The sequence below is a fragment of the Haliotis rubra genome, unplaced genomic scaffold (genome assembly GCF_003918875.1).
Source record: "Haliotis rubra isolate DU_JTF1 unplaced genomic scaffold, ASM391887v1 Scf827, whole genome shotgun sequence".
Classification (NCBI taxonomy): Eukaryota; Metazoa; Mollusca; class Gastropoda; order Lepetellida; family Haliotidae; genus Haliotis; species Haliotis rubra.
In genome coordinates this window covers 182,428-205,803 of record NW_025767554.1, presented here as the reverse complement: position 1 = coordinate 205,803, position 23,376 = coordinate 182,428, and the positions used below count along the sequence as shown (strand labels likewise).

Genomic DNA, 23,376 nt, shown 5'->3' with positions numbered 1-23,376 from the left:
CACTGCCAGTGGATGTTGACATTTTGTATTATGAAATACACACACTGAAAGTATATACATGTTGTTGACAACAGTTAGGTTTTTTTACAGAACCACACACAGCCTCTTACAGTTCTTTAACAACAGAAAGCATTCCAACAAAGTATGTTTTCCCATCTGTTTTTCGTGTGTACTAACCTATGCACAAAAGGTATATTGTTCACAGCTTTCGGTATAGGGAACCAGAGCCGTACCTATTTACACTTCTCAGATCGATTTCTAGTACTAGTAAAGATCGATTTTTTAGTGGAAGCCGCAGTGGCTGGGTGGATTATATCGCTGACTAGACGCCTAATCCTGACAGCGCAGGTTCGAATCCAGGATGGGACTCAGTCCCCAAATATTCCACAATATGTGCTTTACTGGGAAAGTGTAACCCTAAATATAGCATATGATACATTTGACTACTTTCTAAAAGGAATTGTGTATTTACCTCGTTTCATACATTACATCCACACGACGGGGTGTCTAAATGAGCGAGTTGGTATGATTTTACGCCGCTTTTAACAATATTCCAGCAATATCACGGCGGAGACACCAGAAATGCGCCTTACACATTGTACCCATGGGGAATCGAACCCAGGTCTTTGGCGTGACTAGCGAACGCTTTAACCACTAGGCTACAACACCAACACACACACACAACACACACGCCAGCATGAATCCACCAACAACGTTGAAGGAGCTTATTGACGAGCCAGTCCACGTGGATGTTGAGCTGCGGTTCTATCTAAAACTGTTGTGCTTCATCTTGGATATTACATCACAGACAATACACAGGCGAAGTGTACCGACAAGAAACTCCCCGCCCCATACAACTCGTAGAGATAGCCATGTTAAAGGATGATAAACGTTAAATGTTGCTTTATTTTACGGGTGCTTCCAGTTAAATTGATTTTTCACTCATAAATCTCCTTCTTTATTACTACCAGCATCTCTTTTGTTCCCTCCGTGAGCAAAAAAAAGACTTTAAATGAATGAGAGTAGTTAAAAAACAGTAAACATAAAATATGTATGTCACAGTGGTCTATAAGCTATCTACCTTGGACCCGGCAAACCAGTGGTTGAAAGTATGAGCATTGGTTTAATTCACCTGTTACTAAGTACCGCCTCCGTGGTGTAGTGGTTAGAGCGTCGGCCCGGAGCGCGGAAGGTCGCGAGTTCGATCCCCGACCTCGTCATACCAAAAGACGTTAAAATGTGGTACTTGTTGGTTCCTGCCTGGCGCTCGGCATTAATGGGTACAACAAGGACTGGTTGGCTCGGAGTCAGTATAATGTGTCTGAGTGGGGTATTCATGCTTCACTGCGGCATGGTATCTCAGTGGGCTAGCACTATAAAACCAGCCTAAGGCTCGGCTAGTACAAGCAGCCGCACATACACATACACACGCATGCACGTCGTCATATGAGCGAAATATTCTCAAGCACGACGTTAAACCCAATTTTACCTCACCTCACCTGTTACTAAGACACACAAATTGCCACAGTGTCTACCGCCTGGTTCATTCAGATGACAGCTGCTACATACAGTCTGGAAGCTGCTTTCAACCATTAATCCCATCATGGCTGATGTTTTGCTGTAATTCTAGGTTTGTTAGCAGCATAAGGAGCTCCTGGTTTTCATCAAAGTGGCAAATGTCTCAGACCTTCACACATTGTTGCTTGTGATATCAACAAGCATTAAGCAATCACCCAAAATAAGCTTTTGTTTCATGATGGTCAAAGATGGGACATCAAAAATAAGTGTGAGTGAGTGAGTTTAGTTTTATGCTGCTTTAAAAATATTCAAGCAATATCACAGCAGGGAACACCAGAAATGGGTTTCACACATTTTACCCCAATCAAACCTGGGTCGTCGGTGTGACAGCGAATACTTTAACCACTAGGGTATCCGGCGCCCCACACCAGATATACATAATTCCCAAATGCTTTGTTGTTGAGCATAAAGTTGGTGGGAATAATCACAATTTGACAAGGCAGTCTAAAAGTTCCCACTTAATTCATGACACTCTGGAAAACATAATCCACTCAGTCTGTAGCTCAATAAACAATTTGATGCTCGAGACTGTCCCCATCACGTATGATCTGCTTCAACCCACGGCGTAGACCATTTTGTACTGCTTTGATCATCACGTTGGCCTATATGCTTAGGATGTTGAATGTTGTACCCAAACGTTCTGGAGGTGAACACTGGATAAGATTGAACTTGCAAAAGAATCTTTTTAAAAGCATAACCTCTGTTATATTTATCACAAGACATTTGTTACTGTACAAATTTTATTCATCACTAGAACTACTACTAGATGAGTCACTAGACATTAGCTCCACTTCTTCATTCTCCTTGTTATGTCCCTTGAGGGGGTCAGAGGGGGGCTGGGGGGTGCTTGATGGGAGGGATACAGGTAGGTCTTGTGGCGGTTGCCATGACAACCCAGCACTGGCACCAACTGTTGTTGGTGTGCCTTGATCTGGAAGAGAAGAAAATCTTGAAGTTGTAAAATGGTGGCCACAAAGTTATGATCAAAGGTGAGTTGAAATAGGATTTAGGATTAAGCTGTCCTGGCCTAGATGACACCCAGTATACCCACCTTGACTAAGCTGTCCTGGCCTAGATGACACCCAGTATAACCCACCTTGACTAAGCTGTCCTGGCCTAGATGACACCAAGTATAACCCACCTTGACTAAGCTGTCCTGGCCTAGATGACACCCAGTATAACCCACCTTGACTAAGCTGTCCTGGCCTAGATGACACCCAGTATACCCACCTTGACTAAGCTGTCCTGGCCTAGATGACACCCAGTATAAGCTGTCCACCTTGACTAAGCTGTCCTGGCCTAGATGACACCCAGTATAACCCACCTTGACTAAGCTGTCCTGGCCTAGATGACACCCAGTATAACCAACCTTGACTAAGCTGCCCTGGCCTAGATGACACCAAGTATTGTCCTACCTTGACTAAGTTACCCTGGCCTAGATGACACCCAGTATACCCACCTTGACTAAGCTGTCCTGGCCCAGATGACACCAAGTATACCCACCTTGACTAAGCTGTCCTGGCCTAGATGACACCCAGTATACCCACCTTGACTAAGCTGTCCTGGCCTAGATGACACCCAGTATACCCACCTTGACTAAGCTGTCCTGGCCTACATGACACCCAGTATAACACACCTTGACTAAGCTGTCCTCGCCTAGACGACAACAAGTATAACCAACCTTGACTAAGCTGTCCTGGCCTAGATGACACCAAATATAACCCACCTTGACTAAGCGGTCCGGGCCTAGATGTTGCCTAGTTTAACCTAACTTGACTAAGCTGATCTGGCATAGATGACACCAAGTATAACCCACCTTGACTAAGCTGCCCTGGCCTAGATGACATCCAGTATAACCCACCTTGACTAAGCTGTCCTGGCTAGATGACACCAAGTATAACCCACCTTGACTAAGCTGTCCTGGCCTAGATGACACCAAGTATAACCCACCTTGACTAAGCTGTCCTGGCCTAGATGACACCCAGTATAACCCACCTTGACTAAGCTGTCCCTGGTGACTAGATGACACTGTCCTGGCTTAGTATAACCCACCTTGACTAAGCTGTCCTGGCCTAGATGACACCAAGTATAACCCACCTTGACTAAGCTGTCCTGGCCTAGATGACACCCAGTATAACCCACCTTGACTAAGCTGTCCTGGCCTAGATGACACCCAGTATAACCCACCTTGACTAAGCTGCCCTGGCCTAGATGACACCAAGTATAACCCACCTTGACTAAGCTGTCCTGGCCTAGATGACCCACCTTGACTAAGCTGTCCTGGCCTAGATGACACCCAGTATAACCCACCTTGACTAAGCTGTCCTGGCCTAGATGACACCAAGTATAACCCACCTTGACTAAGCTGTCCTGGCCTAGATGACACCAAGTATAACCCACCTTGACTAAGCTGTCCTGGATGACCTAGATGACAAGCTGTCCTGTATATGACCCACCTTTGACTAAGCTGTCCTGGCCTAGATGACACCCAGTATAACCCACCTTGACTAAGCTGTCCTGGCCTAGATGACACCCAGTATACCCACCTTGACTAAGCTGTCCTGGCCTAGATGACACCCAGTATACCCACCTTGACTAAGCTGTCCTGGCCTAGATGACACCAAGTATAACCCACCTTGACTAAGCTGTCCTGGCCTAGATGACACCAAGTATAACCCACCTTGACTAAGCTGTCCTGGCCTAGATGACACCCAGTATAACCCACCTTGACTAAGCTGTCCTGGCCTAGATGACACCAAGTATACCCACCTTGACTAAGCTGTCCTGGCCTAGATGACACCCAGTATACCCACCTTGACTAAGCTGTCCTGGCCTAGATGACACCAGTATAACCCACCTTGACTAAGCTGTCCTGGCCTAGATGACACCAAGTATAACCCACCTTGACTAAGCTGTCCTGGCCTAGATGACACCCAGTATAACCCACCTTGACTAAGCTGTCCTGGCCTAGATGACACCAAGTATAACCCACCTTGACTAAGCTGTCCTGGCCTAGATGACACCCAGTATAAGATGACACCACCTTGACTAAGCTGTCCTGGCCTAGATGACACCCTGAGTATAACCCACCTTGACTAAGCTGTCCTGGCCTAGATGACACCCAGTATACCCACCTTGACTAAGCTGTCCTGGCCTAGATGACACCCAGTATACCCACCTTGACTAAGCTGTCCTGGCCTAGATGACACCAAGTATAACCCACCTTGACTAAGCTGTCCTGGCCTAGATGACACCAAGTATAACCCACCTTGACTAAGCTGCACTGGCTGGAGGACACCAAGCATAACCCACTTTGACTAAGCTGCCCTGGCCTAGATGACACCCAGTATAACCCACCTTGACTAAGCTGTCCTGGCCTAGATGACACCAAGTATAACCCACCTTGACTAAGCTGTCCTGGCTTAGATGACACCCAGTATACCCACCTTGACTAAGCTGTCCTGGCCTAGATGACACCAAGTATAACCCACCTTGACTAAGCTGCACTGGCCTGGAGGACACCAAGTATAACCCACTTTGACTAAGCTGCCCTGGCCTAGATGACACCCAGTATAACCCACCTTGACTAAGCTGTCCTGGCCTAGATGACACCAAGTATAACCCACTTTGACTAAGCTGCCCTGGCCTAGATGACACCCAGTATAACCCACCTTGACTAAGCTGTCCTGACCTAGATGACACCCTGTATACCCACCTTGACTAAGCTGTCCTGGCCTAGATGACACCCAGTATACCCACCTTGACTAAGCTGTCCTGGCTTAGATGACACCCAGTATACCCACCTTGACTAAGCTGTCCTGGCCCAGATGACACCAAGTATAACCCACCTTGACTAAGCTGTCCTGGCCTAGATGACACCCAGTATACCCACCTTGACTAAGCTGTCCTGGCCCAGATGACACCCAGTATACCCACCTTGACTAAGCTGCCCTGGTCTAGATGACACCCAGTATACCCACCTTGACTAAGCTGTCCTGGCCTAGATGACACCAAGCCCACGTATAACCCACCTTGACTAAGCTGATCTGGCCTAGATGACACCCAGTATACCCACCTTGACTAAGCTGTCCTGGCTTAGATGACACCCAGTATACCCACCTTGACTAAGCTGTCCTGGCCCAGATGACACCCAGTATACCCACCTTGACTAAGCTGCCCTGGTCTAGATGACACCCAGTATACCCACCTTGACTAAGCTGTCCTGGCTTAGATGACACCCAGTATAACCCACCTTGACTAAGCTGATCTGGCCTAGATGACACCCAGTATACCCACCTTGACTAAGCTGCCCTGGTCTAGATGACACCAAGTATAACCCACCTTGACTAAGCTGATCTGGCCGAGATGACACCCAGTATACCCACCTTGACTAAGCTGTCCTGACCTAGATGACACCAGTATAACCCACCTTGACTAAGCTGTCCTGGCCTAGATGACACCCAGTATACCCACCTTGACTAAGCTGTCCTGACCTAGATGACACCCTGTATAACCCACCTTGACTAAGCTGTCCTGGCCTAGATGACACCCAGTATACCCACCTTGACTAAGCTGTCCTGGCTTAGATGACACCCAGTATAACCCACCTTGACTAAGCTGTCCTGGCCTAGATGACACCCAGTATAACCCACCTTGACTAAGCTGTCCTGGCCTAGATGACACCCAGTATACCCACCTTGACTAAGCTGATCTGGCCTAGATGACACCCAGTATACCCACCTTGACTAAGCTGTCCTGACCTAGATGACACCCTGTATAACCCACCTTGACTAAGCTGTCCTGGCCTAGATGACACCCAGTATACCCACCTTGACTAAGCTGTCCTGACCTAGATGACACCCTGTATAACCCACCTTGACTAAGCTGTCCTGGCCTAGATGACACCCAGTATACCCACCTTGACTAAGCTGTCCTGGCTTAGATGACACCCAAGTATAACCCACCTTGACTAAGCTGTCCTGGCCTAGATGACACCCAGTATAACCCACCTTGACTAAGCTGTCCTGGCCTAGATGACACCCAGTATACCCACCTTGACTAAGCTGTCCTGACCTAGATGACACCCTGTATAACCCACCTTGACTAAGCTGTCCTGGCCTAGATGACACCCAGTATACCCACCTTGACTAAGCTGTCCTGGCTTAGATGACACCCAGTATAACCCACCTTGACTAAGCTGTCCTGGCCTAGATGACACCAAGTATACCCCACCTTGACTAAGCTGTCCGGGCCTAGATGACACCAAGTATACCCACCTTGATTATGCTGTCCTGGCCTAGATGACACCCAGTATACCCACCTTGACTAAGCTGATCTGACCGAGATGACACCAAGTACTGTCCCACTTTGACTAAGCTGCCCTGGCCTAGATGACACCAGGTACAACCCACCTTGACTAAGCTGATCTGACCGAGATGACACCAGGTACAACCCACCTTGACTAAGCTGATCTGACCGAGATGACACCAGGTACAACCCACCTTGACTAAGCTGCCCTGGTCTGGATGACACTGAGGCATCTGTATATGTTCCCTGAGCTAACACACCATGTCTCATCTCCAGCTCTGTTGGGTAAGGTCGCCGTGGATCACCTGGAAACATGATCAAAATGAAATCACTCAGTATGAACAGAAACAAGTATAGATTGCTATATTCCATATTACTGGTCTGTCCATGAGATTTGGGACAAACACACCAATGGCTTACAGCAACAATAATCCACTCCTTCGAGACATGGTTAGATACGATATCAACTACATCCACTTAATCTTCATTGACTGACTCTAACTCACAAGGTTATTGATGCAGTTTGAAAAGCCTACAGATCTGTTTGTTGTTCAATGCTTCACCCTTCAACATTCCAGTTATATCACTGGCAAAGTGTAGTTGTGTGATTGAGTTTAGCTTTACGCCACTGTTAGCAATATTCCAGCAATATCAGCAATATCACGGGGAACACCAGAAATGGGCTTCACACATGTGGGGAATTGAACTCGGGTCTTCGGCGTGACGAGTGAACGCTTTAACCAGAGATGCCAACCCTGAATCATGCCTTGCTAAAAGCAATTCCCAAGTCCTGAAGGTGTGAGTTGGGGGTGAGCGTGAGAGGGGTTCTCCCTTATGAAAATCTTTGGAAATATGCAATTTCAGGACATACTTAACCAGATAATACTTAACTCAAAGAACACATTTAAATAGCTATTTACTAAAATTCTTTCAAACATTCTAAATTTATAAACATATTTGTATTTTCTAAAAAATCTGAGTTTTTTATAGACAAATCGGATAGTGGATTTTGTATTTGAAAATTGGAGTGGTTGGCATCTCTGTTTAACCACTAGGCTATCCCACCGCCTCGGCAAAGAGTAGTATGATTGAGTTGGGCCCAGAGTCTTGATCAGACACCCCAGTTATTGACATCTAGAGCACTGACCTCCACAGTTGGGACATAACATGCATCAACGTTTTCAGCAAGCCTGATTACTCCATCCTGTGTGTTGTCCCTTATGACAAGCACATTCCACTGAAGAACAATTTTAACTAGCATCTAAACAAAGGGGGTGAGGTTTGGGGGATGGGACCTGGAGGGCCAGCAATAAGGTAGACAACAGTCACAAATCTCCATCATCCCACTAAAACTCCAACTCAAGCATGCAATAACACAAGAGATTTTGTTACACAGGAAAGATAAAAGCATGACATATTTTCCTGTCATTACCAATTCACCATTCTGACACAAAAATTATAGCTTTAATAAAGTCCCTCTTTTGAACAAAATATTGATGATTATGCTTTTCCCAGCCTGCCTGACGTGGGTACTTAGTTTGAAACTCTAAAGTTTTACGAGATTCAGAGGAAGTGCTGCACACAGGAATCTTAACATGGTATTTCACCATTAGATACAAAGTTACATTTAATACACATTACATTACATAAAACTTAACACAAAATTGTGCATTAAAAACTGTTAAATCTTCTCCCTCTCTTTTTACCCTGTTATCAGTCGAATATAAACACCTCTAACAAGACACTACATTAGTTTTAACTATGTGACTCACTGACTGACTGAGTTTGGTTTTACGCCGCTTTTAGCAATATTCCAGCAATATCACGGCAGGGGACACCAGAAATGGGCTTCACTCATTGTACCCATGTGGGGATTCGAACCGGGTCTTCGGCGTGACGAGCCAACGCTTTAACCACTAGGCTACCCCACCGCCCCTTTAACTATGTGAACATGGATGGGGATGAGTGGGACATATATTGTGCTATCCTACTGCACCATGCACTCAGGGCGGTAGGGTAGCCTAATGGTTAAAGCGTTTGCTCGTAACACTGAAGACCCGGGTTCAATTCCCTACATATGTACAATGGGTGAAGCCCATATCTGGTGTCCCCTGGTGTGATATTGCTGGAATATTGGTAAAAGAGGTGTAAAACTAAACTCACTCACTCATCATGCACTCACCTGGTTGCCATGTGACGGGTGCAGCTACAGCGTTACTGGCACTGATTCTGTGTGCAAACTTGATGAGTTCTTCTGAGGATACAGCCTTCTTGCTGGCCTGGGATATTGTGTTCAGTTTTTGTTTGGCCTGGTACATCGCTGTTTCCTGAAGTATGGTTGAACACAACATTCCAAGTATAAAGAAATGGCTTCATAATATGTAGCTGTACTGAGAATGAAACATACGTCCTCAACACAATCAACTTGGCTGTAGGAGTGTTTGTCCTCAACACAATCAACTTGCTGTATGAGTGTTTGCCCTCACGCAGAAAACCTGCATATTTGTCACACAAATCATCTCATATACTCAGTGAATTTAGAAGTTTGCATCATCTACCTTGTTAGGATGAGAAGGCCACAATAACTCAGTGCACCTAGTGGCTGCAAGAGTTGTATACTCCCCAGGGAGTTGAGATTGATAATGCGATGTGCCGTTGAGATTGACATCCAATGATCGAGGGAAAAAATACCAGCGCCTTGAGCATGCACTAGTGTGTGGATATGTGCGCTATATAAATATCCTATTATAAAAAAAAAATAAATAAATAATAATAAATTGTTGACGCAATGCTGCTGGGCCCTTAGTTCAGATAATCTAAACTTGTAATTTGCTGTTGTTTAAAACTACTGTTTCCCAGTTAAATGCTCAGTGCTGATTAGATACCTGACCTGCCCTACCTTGTTTTTTGTCGTTATTTAACAATCACAGTTGATGTCTTGATGGAAGTTCCAAACTGAAGTTGACTCCCAAAAACATGTCCATGACTCCCTCTCATGACACCAGGGAGTCATGATGACTCCCAGATTTTTATTCCTAGGGCAAACACTGCTGTAGACATTCACCACTTTCCAGAGAAATACTAGCAGTGTTTGAAATTATGCATGGCCCTTGATGTTTGCTCATGAGAGAGTGAGTTTAGTTTTACACCACACTGAGCGATATTCCAACTAATATGGCAGCAGTCTGTAAATGATCGAGTCTGGGCCAGACAATCCAGGGATCAACAGCATGAGCATCAATCTACACAACTGGGAAACAAGGACGTGTCAACCAAGTCAGCGAGCCTTACATGAGTTACTGAAGACCAATTCTAACCTGGATCTTCACAGGCGTTTGCTCATGAAGTACTTGCAACCTACATTTTTAAAATTAGGACTATAACAAGGACACTATGACCAACGATTAACTGCAAACACTGCACTAAAATGGGTAAGATGTTGACAGACTGAAAGGATCAAACTGGTTACTATGGGATTTAATCACTGGATGAGCTGGTCCTGACATGGCTAAGGGGTGTAACTCTACATAGGTAGTTGCTGTTTCCATGAAGAAGGCTGTGTTATGCATTATGGAAAAGAGATAACGTAGACGACATGAAACTAACCAGAATAGTTTCTGCCTCCTTGAGATTCCTCTGTAAATTTTTTATATCTTGGTCCCGACTGTCAACCTCGGACTTCAGAGCATCCAATACTTTCTGTATACCTGCTTGTTCTTCCGCTGAAAAGTTTAAATATATAGTGAGTATTCCAAAGTAAGAGAAACATTTTTCCAAAGAATAAGAAGTTAAACTGCTCATAGCTCATGTTATTACATTACATTTACCCATTGTTTTTGGAACAAAAGTTATTTTCCCCTTGTTTTAATGTCAAACTTTAAGTAGTCAAACTCATTAATGCTTTAAATAGTCCTATAAACCCAGATGGGATAACACATGTGACAATACACTTCCTGCCACCTACAAGTCACCTGCAGCCCCTAGACACTGGGATTATCCAGTCATTCAATGTTCATCACAGGAGCAATGTCGTCCTTGGTATCATTTCCATGGTTGAACCAACCGTATATGTTTGTTTCGTTGAAGTGATAGACAACAAGAGTGAAGTAAGTACTGAGTGTTGCTCTGCAGTAGATAACACCCCCAAAGAGAAGATAATATGTTACAATGAACCTTAAAATGTATGGTACCTGTTTTATGTCATTTATTTCCGGAACATGCCAACAGCGTGTACACATTAATTTTCAGCAGGACTTGGGATTTGTGTAGGCTTTATTTACTGCTGAACAGGTGTGTCTTACAATCAAAGTATGCTGTTCACACTTAAATGCCACATGTGTGAATGTCATGCTTTCAACAAACACACAATCTTCCAAACTGTGTCCCATGTAACTGTAAATGGCCATACATTTCAGGAGATTTCATTAATATAAAATGAAAGATGTGCTATTTAATTTTGAAATAAATTTAGTTTTAATGAACTTTCTATGAAGCAGTGTTCACGAATGCTGTTTCAAAGTAACAGGAGATAGGGTCCTGTACGTTTCAGATGTCTGCCTGACCCATTGAAAATTCACAGGACCCATAGAATAAAATTAAACACACATTTCAGATTTAACATTTCTTATAATTGGCATTGAAATTATTAACAAGCATAATATTTATAAACAGCAAACAAGTGTCACATGTCACATATATCAACTTCAGTCAAAGTCATTGTGAAATATACAGTCGGACACTGGGACCGGCGGGTGGTAGACTTCTATCGGACCGTTGGCGAATCTGCCGGATTTGTCAGAGGGTCAGACGCTATTCTCAAACACTGATGATGCATGGTTACTTTTTTGGTGTAAGCAATTATAATGCTTTAGCTATTAAGCCAGAGACTTTTACCTAGCTGTAGTGTCTTCTTGACATCTTTGTCTTTTTCCATCAGTAGTTCCATCAGAGATACTGAGTCTGGGGCATCTGACCTCTGCTGCCCTTTAGGTGTGCTCATCAAATCAAACAATTCTCTGAAAAAGGAAAGCATTCAGAACTTTCAAAGACATGTTCCAAACATTCCATAATAACTCCAATCAAATTGTATTTTACTGACAAGGTGTGTTTTGCACTGAACCTTTGACATGACAGTGCTTTATCATTGTTTATCTCCAACAGTTTCCTCTGGTCATTGGAAAACACACTTTAGTTCAAACAATGATTAGAATGCACAATACATACAAAAACTAGAAATAAACAGAAAACATAAAAAATCCTAAAAAATTGAATTACGTTGTTGAAAAACACAACAATCCTATTCAGATATCATGCATGTGTAAACAAACCAAAAGTAAAATATGAAAACATATTCAATATAATATAACATTTAGAGATATTTGCTATTCACTCCTCCAGCGTACAGAGGCTGTTAAAATATAAGGATGGACAAAATAAAGTCACTGTCAACATTGTAAAAATATTTCAATACAGAAAAAGTCTGAAGTCGTGATCGCTGTCAAACAATGAAATCGAAAAACTGAAAACCGAAGAGATTAAATAATTTCAAATGGAAAGGTTCAAGGGGGACATAGAGATGTTGAAATGAAGGAAGAATACGTAGATATAAACTAACGTAATTTACAAATTCGTTTCTCATACTTTGATATAATTTCAATATCTTCTATTAGAGAGAGCAACTTCAATCGAGTACTTGCTGCCGCCATGATTGTTGGGTTGCTGAGACGGCCAATCCATAAACGTGTGACAGCGTATTGTCGGAATGATTAGCCAATGACATAGCCGGTTTTATCTAAATAATTGAAACCAATCTAAATAGGTTTTAAAGATAAAGGAAGGAAAACTCCGACCAATGGAAAACATTTTAAGAAACCATAATAAAGTCACCGCTGAGCACGACTTTTTCCAATTTTACGAAGAAAATGAACAACAAATTTGATGCGTAAGCTTGTTTTGTGATCATTCGCAATTTGCCAGCGTCGAAGTCAGTCGCATTTTAGCACAGGGACGAATATGATGAGTCCAGGCCACGTGTACATACATTTTCGTCAACATACACTCCCTCAAACTCAAATGTCTTGATGAGCTTGTAGATCAGTGAAATCCCACCTAACTGGATTGAACATATGATCACTGAATAATAATATTATTTATTATTTTGCACAACCATTGTCTTTCCTTCTATGGATTGAATCTGGACAGGCTTGACATAAATGTAAAAATGTGTTAATGAAAGATAAAAAATAGATTATAACACGACACCATAAAATGTGGTATGCAAGTGTTCATTTGTATTTTGTAAACATTTCATTTCTAAATATAGGATCGATAACGCTGATGGTATATATTGTGTGAATATGTTTGTGTACCTGGTGTTTTGTTGTTCAAGATTAAAAGTCGCAGATGACAGTGGAGAGGAAGACAACTCGGATTCACCACCTCGACCACCACCGGTACGTATCGGGTATTCCTGTGCTTTAATAGTCTCAAGTTTGGAATGGCATCTGAACTGAAATGGATGGGTTTGAACATGTTGTTTTAATTGTATCTGAACATACTGAAAGACATATCCGAATTCTAAAAATGTCACTGAAAGAAATATTTCCTCAAAGTTATAATTTAGAGGGGATACGGGCAGTCTTACCGTGGTATTAAACAACAGATCACTAAATCTACTGTGCTTCTATTAGACTATGTCCTGCAGGTTTGTTTTGACTGAAGAAGACCTGTTGATCGAGGTTTGTGTTTACAGAAACCAGGTCCTGGTGAACATCCTCTGCAATACAACTACTCATACTGGTTCTCCCGGAGAACGCCTGGCAAACAGACGACAAGTTATGATCAGAATCTCAAGTTGGTGGCATCATTTGCATCTGTGAGTAGTTGACACCATGAACTGTTGGGATTCTGGGCAGGGATATTGGGCCATATTTGACTTGCACCTGCAGAAAGTATTGTGTATTGTTGGGCCAATTGATCATTACGAATTTCTAAGCTGCTGCCATGTTGCTGGAATATTGCTGAGTGTTGTGCTAAAATAGTCCTCTGAAATACTGCAACTGTGAAATGCTACAAAACCATGCTCAGCCAGTGAATTACAACATGCTTGTCATAAGTGATGTTTACTAATAAGGGACCATTCATAATTTATGACTAGGGGGGTGATGATGATTTTTATGAAGAAGCATGTACAATGTGAGTGACCCCCCCCTAAACTTTATGTACAAAGTAAGTGACCCCCCTGCATGTCATGTACAAAATCAATTACCCCCCTCCCTTCCAATATTTTTTTTTCCATAATTTTTTAATAATGTTGTGTACAAAATTGATGACCCTCCTTGTACATGTGTACAAACTTGATGACCCCCTACCTCACCAGAACAAAATGGGTGCCCCCAAATTTTGTTTATAAAAATAATAATAATAAAATAAAAATAAAAAATAAATAAATAAATAAATAAAAAAATAATAAAAATCATCATCATCCCTAGCCATAAATTATGAACGGTCCCTCATCATTTAGTTTGTCACCTCAGGCAGTGGGGTAGCCAAGTGGGTAAAGCATTCACTCATCGCATCAAGATCAGGGTTTGATTCTCCACATGGGTACTGTGTACAAGTCTGTGTGTTGCTGTGTTGCAGGTGGAACAGTTCTGGATGTACTACAGTCATCTAGTCCGACCGGGGGATCTGTCAGGTCACAGTGACTACCATTTATTTAAAGACGGAATCCGGCCAATGTGGGAGGTAACTTAAAAACCAGGGCCCCCTTGCACTAAACAATATTACCAATACGATGACCACAACTCTCAGACTATAATACTGGCTTAAGATGGTTGTAGCGTTAAGATTTTTTTGTGCATGTGGACCTGGGGTATTGTTCAACGAAACAATCTTTCCACTCAGATGATCAGAACTTCCAGCCTGTAACACAGACTTATGATGCAAGGGTTATGCTTTGATTGCTTTGTGGCACAGGCCCACATCCACTGTTATGATGGGCGGTGGGGTAGCCTAGTGGTTAAAGCGTTGGCTCGCTCACGCCGAAGACCTGGGTTCGAATCCCCACATCGGTACAATGTGTGAAGCCCATTCCTGGTGTCCCCCGCTGTGATGTTGCTGGAATATTGCTAAAAGCGGCGTAAAACCAAACTCATGTACATCATGCTTGTCATGAGTCATGACATGTGCTTTTGCCAGATAAATTCAAGTATCACATTGTATCTGGATACATTCAACTCAATATTTTGTTAATATTGACTGAAGTTGCCCTGCAGTTATTATGGTTGTAACTACTCGTGAATGCTAGTAATGTATGGAGATGAAGAAAGTGTTTCTTGCATGTTACAAACCCCTTGCCAATATTTTTACAAATGGTGTTTTGGCATTGAAGGAAATACATTTGAACTAGTTTGAGTTAAACTGATTCACTGAGCTTGTTTACCTGTGCATGAGGTGTACGAGGGATTGGTGGTCAGATTGAGACTTGGTTGACTCCATGTTATAACAATGTTTTGTTTCAAATTTGCAATTGATTGCTGTGGTAAACAACAGACATTGTTGTGGTATATTATAATGCTGTTGACAGTATTGGTGTGTGGGATACTAGGTTCTTACTGTTGCTACTTCAGGACAGTGCCAACAAGTCTGGAGGCAAGTGGATCATCCGTCTGAAGAAAGGCCTGGCATCTCGGTGCTGGGAGAATCTGGCGCTGGCCATGTTGGGGGAACAGTTCATGGTGGGGGAGGAGATCTGTGGCGCCGTCGTCTCCATCAGATACCAGGTAGCTGGGAACCCCTTTAACATTGGAGAGAAAATTGGTCTTTAGTAATTTGTGCTTGCCGTAGGGACGACTAAGGGGATTAGCTGCTCGTACTCTCTGTATGTTTGATGCATGTCCCAATTGAGGGATGTCAATCACTTAATCGTTAGGTCTGCAGAGCTACAGATAACTTTTTGGGTCATTGAGTTATGTACTCGCTTGTGTTCATCTCAATTGAGTATCCTAATTTTCCTTTCAGTAACCAAATACATTGTACTCATCTCACTCAAACTCAATTTGGTATTTTGCCATTTTCCACTAATTTAAAAATATAATAAAGTTTAAATTTGTTTGTTTTTTATTTATATTTGATCTGTAATATGAGAAACGATAAGAAAAACTGCAAGTTGTCAAGTTCATATCCTGAAATAAAACCTCTCAGTATACCTCAGTTATAGTATCTATCCACCGGTACGCATATTAAGATTTGACATTTTTGTGTGTACGCGTGTAAGATCACATTTATTGAGTATTTACAAAAACTCAAGCGTACTTGTACGCAATAGACTTAATAGGAATTGAGTTTTCACATAAATATTTGCGTAATTTACGCAGATACGCAGCTTATCTGTACCTCTGGGTCTGGACCAGATTGTCATATGGCTGGGATGTTGCTGAGTGCAACATTAAAACAAACACAGCACTATGGGAACAGTACAAACACTACACTGTATTGGACCTGCACAGTATTCTGTTTTGTAAGATCATGTATCATACAAGCAATGAAATTTGGCCGAGGATATAACAAATGGCTTGTGTCCATAGTTGGCAGTTTAACCCTTGATTTTCTGACATGTATCCACCTTTGTGCCTGCTGGATTGAATCGTGTTCAGTTATATTGTGTGTTAACTGTGGCTGATAAGTTTGTATAGACTCAGGTACTGAACATGTGGCTCATGCTGTGGATGATCTCTTTGTGACTTTGAAATATTGGACAGAGTTTGACCTTGGTACTGAGGTGGTAATCCCATGAAGACCATTACAGAAAGAATAGTCAGGGTATGTTACACTGAGGGTGATTGAAGCTCAACCTCGCGTTATAATCTTAAGCCTCTGCCACATGGACGCTGCTTTGTTTACATATAATAGCTGCAGAGTTACAGATGTGTAAATACAGGTCACTTCCTATACGTGTTGTGGTATTGTCAGGAGGATATCCTGGCCTTGTGGAACCGGACAGCCTACGACCAAGTGACTACCTCCAGAATCCGAGACACACTGAAGCGGGTCCTCAACCTTCCACCCAACACAATCATGGAGTACAAGACGCACACAGACAGCATCAAGTATGGAAACATTCTCAGCCTGCTTGTGAATAACACACTTATGTTTACAAGATACAGGGGAAAAATATTGTTCAGTGGTTCAATAAAGTTGGAAAGTAGTTTGAAACAGCTACATTCCTTGGGAAATCTTGTGATCATTTTATTAAATATCTTTAAATGTGTTACAACTTACATTTTATGTAGCTTGAGTCAACTGTTATTAGATAAATGCCTATTAAATGTTCTGTATTGTAAACCAATAAAGTATATGCTTAGAAAGTACATAATCAATGATGATGATGATTCCATTCTTTCAGAGATAACTCAAGTTTCCGCAACACCGACGTCTTTATGAGGTGAGATTTCCTTGCTGAATCAGGCCTTTTCAGGGTAGAATTCTGAATTTGTTATTGCTTGCTTGTCAGTGATGCCCCTTTCTACTGTTGGCGTATCTTGGGGAGTGTGCTAGTGGGGCAGGGTTACCCTTAATATTACTGACCGCCTCCATGGTGTAGTGGTTAGAGCGCCCGGAGACCGGAAGGTCGCGGGTTCGATCCCCGACCGCGAAGGTCGCTATGGTTCGATCCCCGACTGCGCCGGCATACCAAAAGACTGCGTTAAAATATGGTACTTGTTGGTCCCTGCCTGGTGCCCGCATTAATCGGGCTACAACAAGGACTGGTCGAGCTCGAGTCAGTATAATGTACTCTGAGTGGGCTATTCATGCTTCACTGCGCAGAATCATGGTATCTCAGTGGGCTAGCACTATAAAACCAGCTTAATCTGGGCTAGTGCAAGCAGTCACACATACACATACACGCATGCATGTCGTCATATGAGCGAAATATTCTCAAGCACGACGTTAAACCCAATTTCACTGGTACTTCCTTGTCAGGTAGATGCCTTATTGCTGCTTGTTTGTTGACTTGAGAGAACTGTAGCAGAATCACTCTTGATTTTGTTTGAGATTGTTCTTCATTAAAGTTTAAAGTCTGTAACGAATTTTGTACTCTTTTGTTTGGTCGTCCATTGTTTAAAGTTCAGGATAACTTTGAACGGTAATGTTTTTGTTTCAGGTTTTAACAAAGGCAAGAAGACGTAAATACATAAAACAGTTGGAAATTCAGGTCCGGGTTATAGATGACTCTAGTCGTTTCTAAATATATTCATTGTGAAGAAAAATCTAAGATTTAGAAGTGTATGGACTGATAAAATGTCTCAACAGTGAATGTGATTGTGCTGGTGAACATCTTTTAAATTTGTAAAAATCCATTTGAACATCTTAAGAGGCTTTCTACTTTTAAATAAATGTGCCATGTGTTGATATCATTTCATGTATTTATTCCAATACATGTAATAGGTTACAAATCATAAAATGTTTGAACAGTTAAGTGTTTTTAGCTATTGAATGCAAGTGCATTGAATTCCATTGATATCTGCATTCTAACTTTCTTTGCTCTGAAAATGTTATGCAACAATGCTGTTTACTATTTGCAGCATGTATAGTGTTTACTAGCCCAGGCCACTTATGTGGCTCTTGCTTCACGGGACGGCAGGGTAGCCGAATGGTTAAAACTTTCTCTTGTCATGCCAAAAGAGCTAGATTCGATTCCTCACATGGGTACAATGTGTGAAGCCCATTTCTGGTGTCCTGCTGTGCTATTGCTAGAATATTGGAAAAGGCGGTATAAAAGCCGTACTCACTCTTGCTCCAAGGATCTTTGATCCTGAGGGTTAGTTGTGTTAGGGTAGGTTGAGCCTCCGCACTCCGAACCACTTTCTCATCAAGCTCTCCTTTTATATCTGTATGGTTAATTTGGAGTAGGGTATGAGTTTGTTATCTCGTTTAACAAATTAATGTAATTTAGAGAAAATTTGTAGTTTTCTATCAAGATTTGAGTTTTGTGGAGAAAAATGGCTACTGTGCATTGTGCTTATCAACTTGTGAATATTTGAGACAGTGCCTGTAGTGCTGAATAGGTTTACTAATTAGTTTAAGTTGGTATATGTTGGCATATGTTGGTATATGTTGGTATATGGTCTCTGCTGTAAACCATTCTTAACACAGGAGTATACTACACAAAAGAAGTTAAGGATCATCATATTTCTTCATACATTAAGTATTACTATGAAAGAATCATGATGTGTTTTGAGTAGTATATGTAACAAAATAATGTCATACCAACCACAACTTGAAAAACTTTGCTTCTCTAAACAGTGAAAGACTTTGGCACAAATGATAGAACAGGTGGTACCCATAGTAATACTATCTGTGGCATAATTCTGATATGAATGCATGATATTCCTAGGTTTTATACAATAGAGTTTGTTTTACAGATCAGAGATGTGAAGATGGCAAGTTTGAGAGTGATAATACTAATAGTTTAGTTTCAGGAAGAACATCCGATGTCATCAATTTTCTTGAAATAAGAATTCATCCTGTTCTCTCACTAACTGTACATGACCTTATATACAAATGAGATGGGGTGAATTCTTATTTGTCAACATTGTTTATATTTTTGAAGAAATGTACAGATGTAATTAAAAAGTATTAAGTCAGTGTTATGTCTGTTATATTTTCAGTGGTTCATTGCTGGTTGAAAAGCCATAACCCAAAAAAGCCAGATGGCAGAGTCATACAACACACGGGGCGGAGGGGTAGCCTAGTGCTTAAAGCATTCGCTTGTCATGCCGATGAGCCACATTGGTACCATGTGTGGAGCCCATTTCTGGTGTCCCCTGCTGTGATGTTGCTGGAATATTGCTAAAAGCGGTGTAAAATATACTCACTCACTCATACAACACACACTATAATTCTGTCGGAGTTATCTCTCGTGTCACACAAACCTATGATCACTGCGATCATGTTGACTCTTCCTGTGAGGCTGTAAGCAATGTTTAAAGATGCTCAAACATTGCATTGTGATCGTGTCAAGAGAAGATGTCGGTATACTGCCACCAAACATTGCATTGTGATCGTGTCAAGAGAAGATGTCGGTAAACTGCCACCAAACATTGCATTGTGATCGTGTCAAGAGAAGATGTCGGTATACTGCCACCAAACATTGCATTGTGATCGTGTCAAGAGAGATGTCGGGTATACTGCCACCAAACATTGCATTGTGATCGTGTCAAGAGAAGATGTCATACTGCCACCAAACATTGCATTGTGATGTCGAGAATGTGGGTATGCCACCAAACATTGCATTGTGATCGTGTCAAGAGAAGATGTCGGTATACTGCCACCAAACATTGCATTGTGATGCGTGTCAAGAGAAGATGTCGGGTATACTGCCACCAAACATTGCATTGTGATGGTGTCAAGAGAAGATGTCGGTATACTGCCACCAAACATTGCATTGTGATCGTGTCAAGAGAAGATGTCGGTATACTGCCACCAAACATTGCATTGTGATGGTGTCAAGAGAAGATGTCGGTATACTGCCACCAAACATTGCATTGTGATGGTGTCAAGAGAAGATGTCGGTATACTGCCACCAAACATTGCATTGTGATCGTGTCAAGAGAAGATGTCGGTATACTGCCACCAAACATTGCATTGTGATCGTGTCAAGAGAAGATGTCGGTATACTGCCACCAAACATTGCATTGTGATCGTGTCAAGAGAAGATGTCGGTATACTGCCACCAAACATTGCATTGTGATCGTGTCAAGAGAAGATGTCGGTATACTGCCACCAAACATTGCATTGTGATCGTGTCAAGAGAAGATGTCGGTATACTGCCACCAAACCGCAGACCTAATCAGGGTTTTACCTTGACTTACAAAAGTGGAGTCCTTGCTGACAAGGTGAAGGTCGTATCAAGTACTGAAATGGTGTAGTGTACGTTCAGATAATTACTGCAGAGCCTGAAATGGTGTAGTGTACGTTCAGATAATTACTGCAGAGCCTGGACTGACTGACTGAGTTTGGTTTACGCCGCTTTTAGCAATATTCCAGCAACATCACGGTGGGGGACACCAGGCAGAGCCTGGAATGGTGTTGTGTACGTTCAGATAATTACTGCAGAGCCTGGAATGGTGTAGTGTCTGTTCAGATAATTACTGCAGAGCCTGTATATCGATGGTCGTGGACAGTGGTCATGACTGATGGGTGAAATAACAGACATAGATAACTACTCCTGATGCATGGGGGGAATTGTTGTGCATCTCTTCGGACACAGTATTTTTGGGTTTCTGCGTCCATTCTCCACATAAGTGTGTACTGGACGCACATTTGTGTAAAACCCTGCTATGATCTGATGTCCAGGCCCAGCGACTTTGTGTTGTCATGATTTGGGTTATCGATATAGATCAGATTGCTGTTACCTAAATATTGTTCAACTACTAGAGGGGCGGTGGGGTAGCCTAGTGGTTAAAGCGTTCGCTCGTCACGCCGAAGACCCGAGTTCGATTCCCCACATGGGTACAATGTGTGAAGCCCATTTCTGGTGTCCCCGCCCGTGATATTGCTGGAATATTGCTAAAAGCGGCGTAAAACTAAAAACTCACTCACTCACCAGAGAGGTAACGAAGCAAAATGAAATCACAAATTTTCACGCCACTCAAAAGTGGTGACATTTATGGATCACTGACAAAAAGTGTTCTGAACATAACTGGGACGTGGTTTGTGAGTTGTGTGTGTAAATTAACTTCCATCAAAACAGTCTTTGATGACACAATTTATCTTTAATAATTCTTGCCAGGCCAAGTCATAATATACCCATAGGAATTGTGACGTGATAACTTGTCACTGGTTTGCCAGGCTACAGTAATATACCTTACACATTGCAGAGGGGTGGTGGAGCAGTTAGTTTTAAAGCATTTGCTTGTCCCACAAAAAGGCTGAGGTTCAGTTGCCCACATTTGCACAAAGTGTGAAGTCCATTTTTGGTGTCCCCACTCGCCCTCCCTGATACTGCATAGACAACCAGCATGTAACCAGAAATTCCATTCCCTGGTTTTCCAGTACACAGGTTGTGTAGACAAAGTAGGAATAATGCGGATTGCCTGATACTTCATGCCATACTTGCATTAAAGGGGTGGTGGGGTAGCCTAGTGGTCAAAGCATTTGCTATGCTTAATCCCTGTGTTTGATTCCCTGCTGTGACTTTGTGAAACTAAACGATCATAAAACATTCACACGATATATTTGGATTACAATTTTTCCGTAAGGTACAGATTCTAGTGCTCTTGTTGGCCTGAGTCCCATCCGGGATTTGAACCCTCACCTTCCAAGTCACGTGGCTGAGTGAGCGTGCTGGCAATTAGGTTCCATCATAAAAACATTTACAAATTGAAATTATTAAATGATCTTCAAACACCTGCACGTCTTTCCCAATAAAAGCAGCAACGGAATGTAATTCATCAATGCCAAATTGGCTATTTAATGAGACAACAAAACACGTCTTGACATGACAAAGTTTAATGTACAGTTCAGCCCGTACATAATGTTAACGTAGCCTCTGTGACCACTTTGTGCAATGTAAAACTCATTCATGTTGGAGTATACACCTATCTAGATGCTAGCAAATACTTGTACATGTTCTCAAATAAACCTGTAGCACCAATAAAATACAAAGCATATAAAATGAAAGGCCTCGGTGATGTATAGTGGCTGACTGCAAGCAAACAGAGGGGGGCCTGTCCACACAGACATTAGGCAAGCTTCTACATTGGAGGCAAACTGGAAACAGCATTTCAATGGCACGGCAATCTTAACTTCAAGGTGACACCATGTTTGTCTCTTTGCATTTAAGATAATCAGTTACTTGTGATTTTATTTTACTTCAACTTGAATAAAATCTTAATTCATTTTTATATTTTTTTAATTAAAAAATTCTTTGGATATATATCTGAAAAAGGTCTAGTACATCTATGATTCAAAGTGATAACATCACAAACATACATGGTTACAAGTTCCACGAGATTAATTCTGACAACATTGATCACAACCAAAATCTGGTATTTACAAATGACATTTCCAAAATGTTACATTGGTTCTTTGATGATGTAACTTGGTCCATTGAAGATGCCAGAACTGAAACAAAACAGTGTGGAGCGGATGAAGCCAGTTTACTAGCGCTAATGGCAAACAGTCTTCAGAATTAACATGGATTTGTAAGTATTTGCAGTCTTGACCCACACTATAATATGGGATGTCCACACTAATCTGAGACGTTAAGAAATATCAGTATTGAAAAGGGGTCTAATTGTAGTAATTTCAAAAATTCACTTTATTTCCTAAAATGTTCGGGATTTTTCTTTCGGAAAAGAAAAATGCTTCATAAATTGCAAAGCCTTGACATGCTAAATCTGTGATCATTTACAGTGTTGTATTAAAACAGTTTCTGGACTGAAATTCTTTCTCCATTTCCCCTGACGGGTGGGATCAAGGAGTATT

The 23,376-nt window shown here is 42.0% G+C and overlaps 2 protein-coding genes across 4 annotated transcripts; one reads left to right on the top strand and one right to left on the bottom strand.

Annotated features, from left to right (window-relative positions):
* Positions 1–2,304: 2,304 nt before the first annotated feature.
* LOC124262212 (mediator of RNA polymerase II transcription subunit 4-like) lies at positions 2,305–12,633 on the bottom strand. The gene is made up of 6 exons (XM_046696681.1): positions 12,526–12,633; positions 11,779–11,900; positions 10,492–10,607; positions 9,068–9,212; positions 7,080–7,190; positions 2,305–2,509 (listed from the first exon to the last, which is right to left on the bottom strand). Exons 1-6 carry the CDS (start codon positions 12,588–12,590, stop codon positions 2,319–2,321), a joined length of 750 nt encoding a protein of 249 aa, XP_046552637.1. The 5' UTR covers positions 12,591–12,633; the 3' UTR covers positions 2,305–2,318.
* A 101-nt stretch (positions 12,634–12,734) lies between these two features.
* On the top strand, positions 12,735–19,533 carry LOC124262213 (eukaryotic translation initiation factor 4E type 2-like). Of its 3 annotated transcripts, XM_046696684.1 has the most exons (9): positions 12,735–12,826; positions 13,274–13,337; positions 13,637–13,759; positions 14,527–14,631; positions 15,516–15,668; positions 16,858–16,994; positions 17,291–17,329; positions 18,050–18,100; positions 19,311–19,533. In XM_046696684.1, exons 1-8 carry the CDS (start codon positions 12,807–12,809, stop codon positions 18,054–18,056), a joined length of 648 nt encoding a protein of 215 aa, XP_046552640.1. In that variant the 5' UTR covers positions 12,735–12,806; the 3' UTR covers positions 18,057–18,100; positions 19,311–19,533. The 3 variants fall into 3 exon arrangements, with proteins under 3 accessions (XP_046552640.1, XP_046552638.1, XP_046552639.1); XM_046696682.1 differs by having other exon boundaries at positions 18,050–19,533; XM_046696683.1 differs by lacking the exon at positions 12,735–12,826 and adding an exon at positions 12,848–12,917 and having other exon boundaries at positions 18,050–19,533.
* Positions 19,534–23,376: the final 3,843 nt, after the last annotated feature.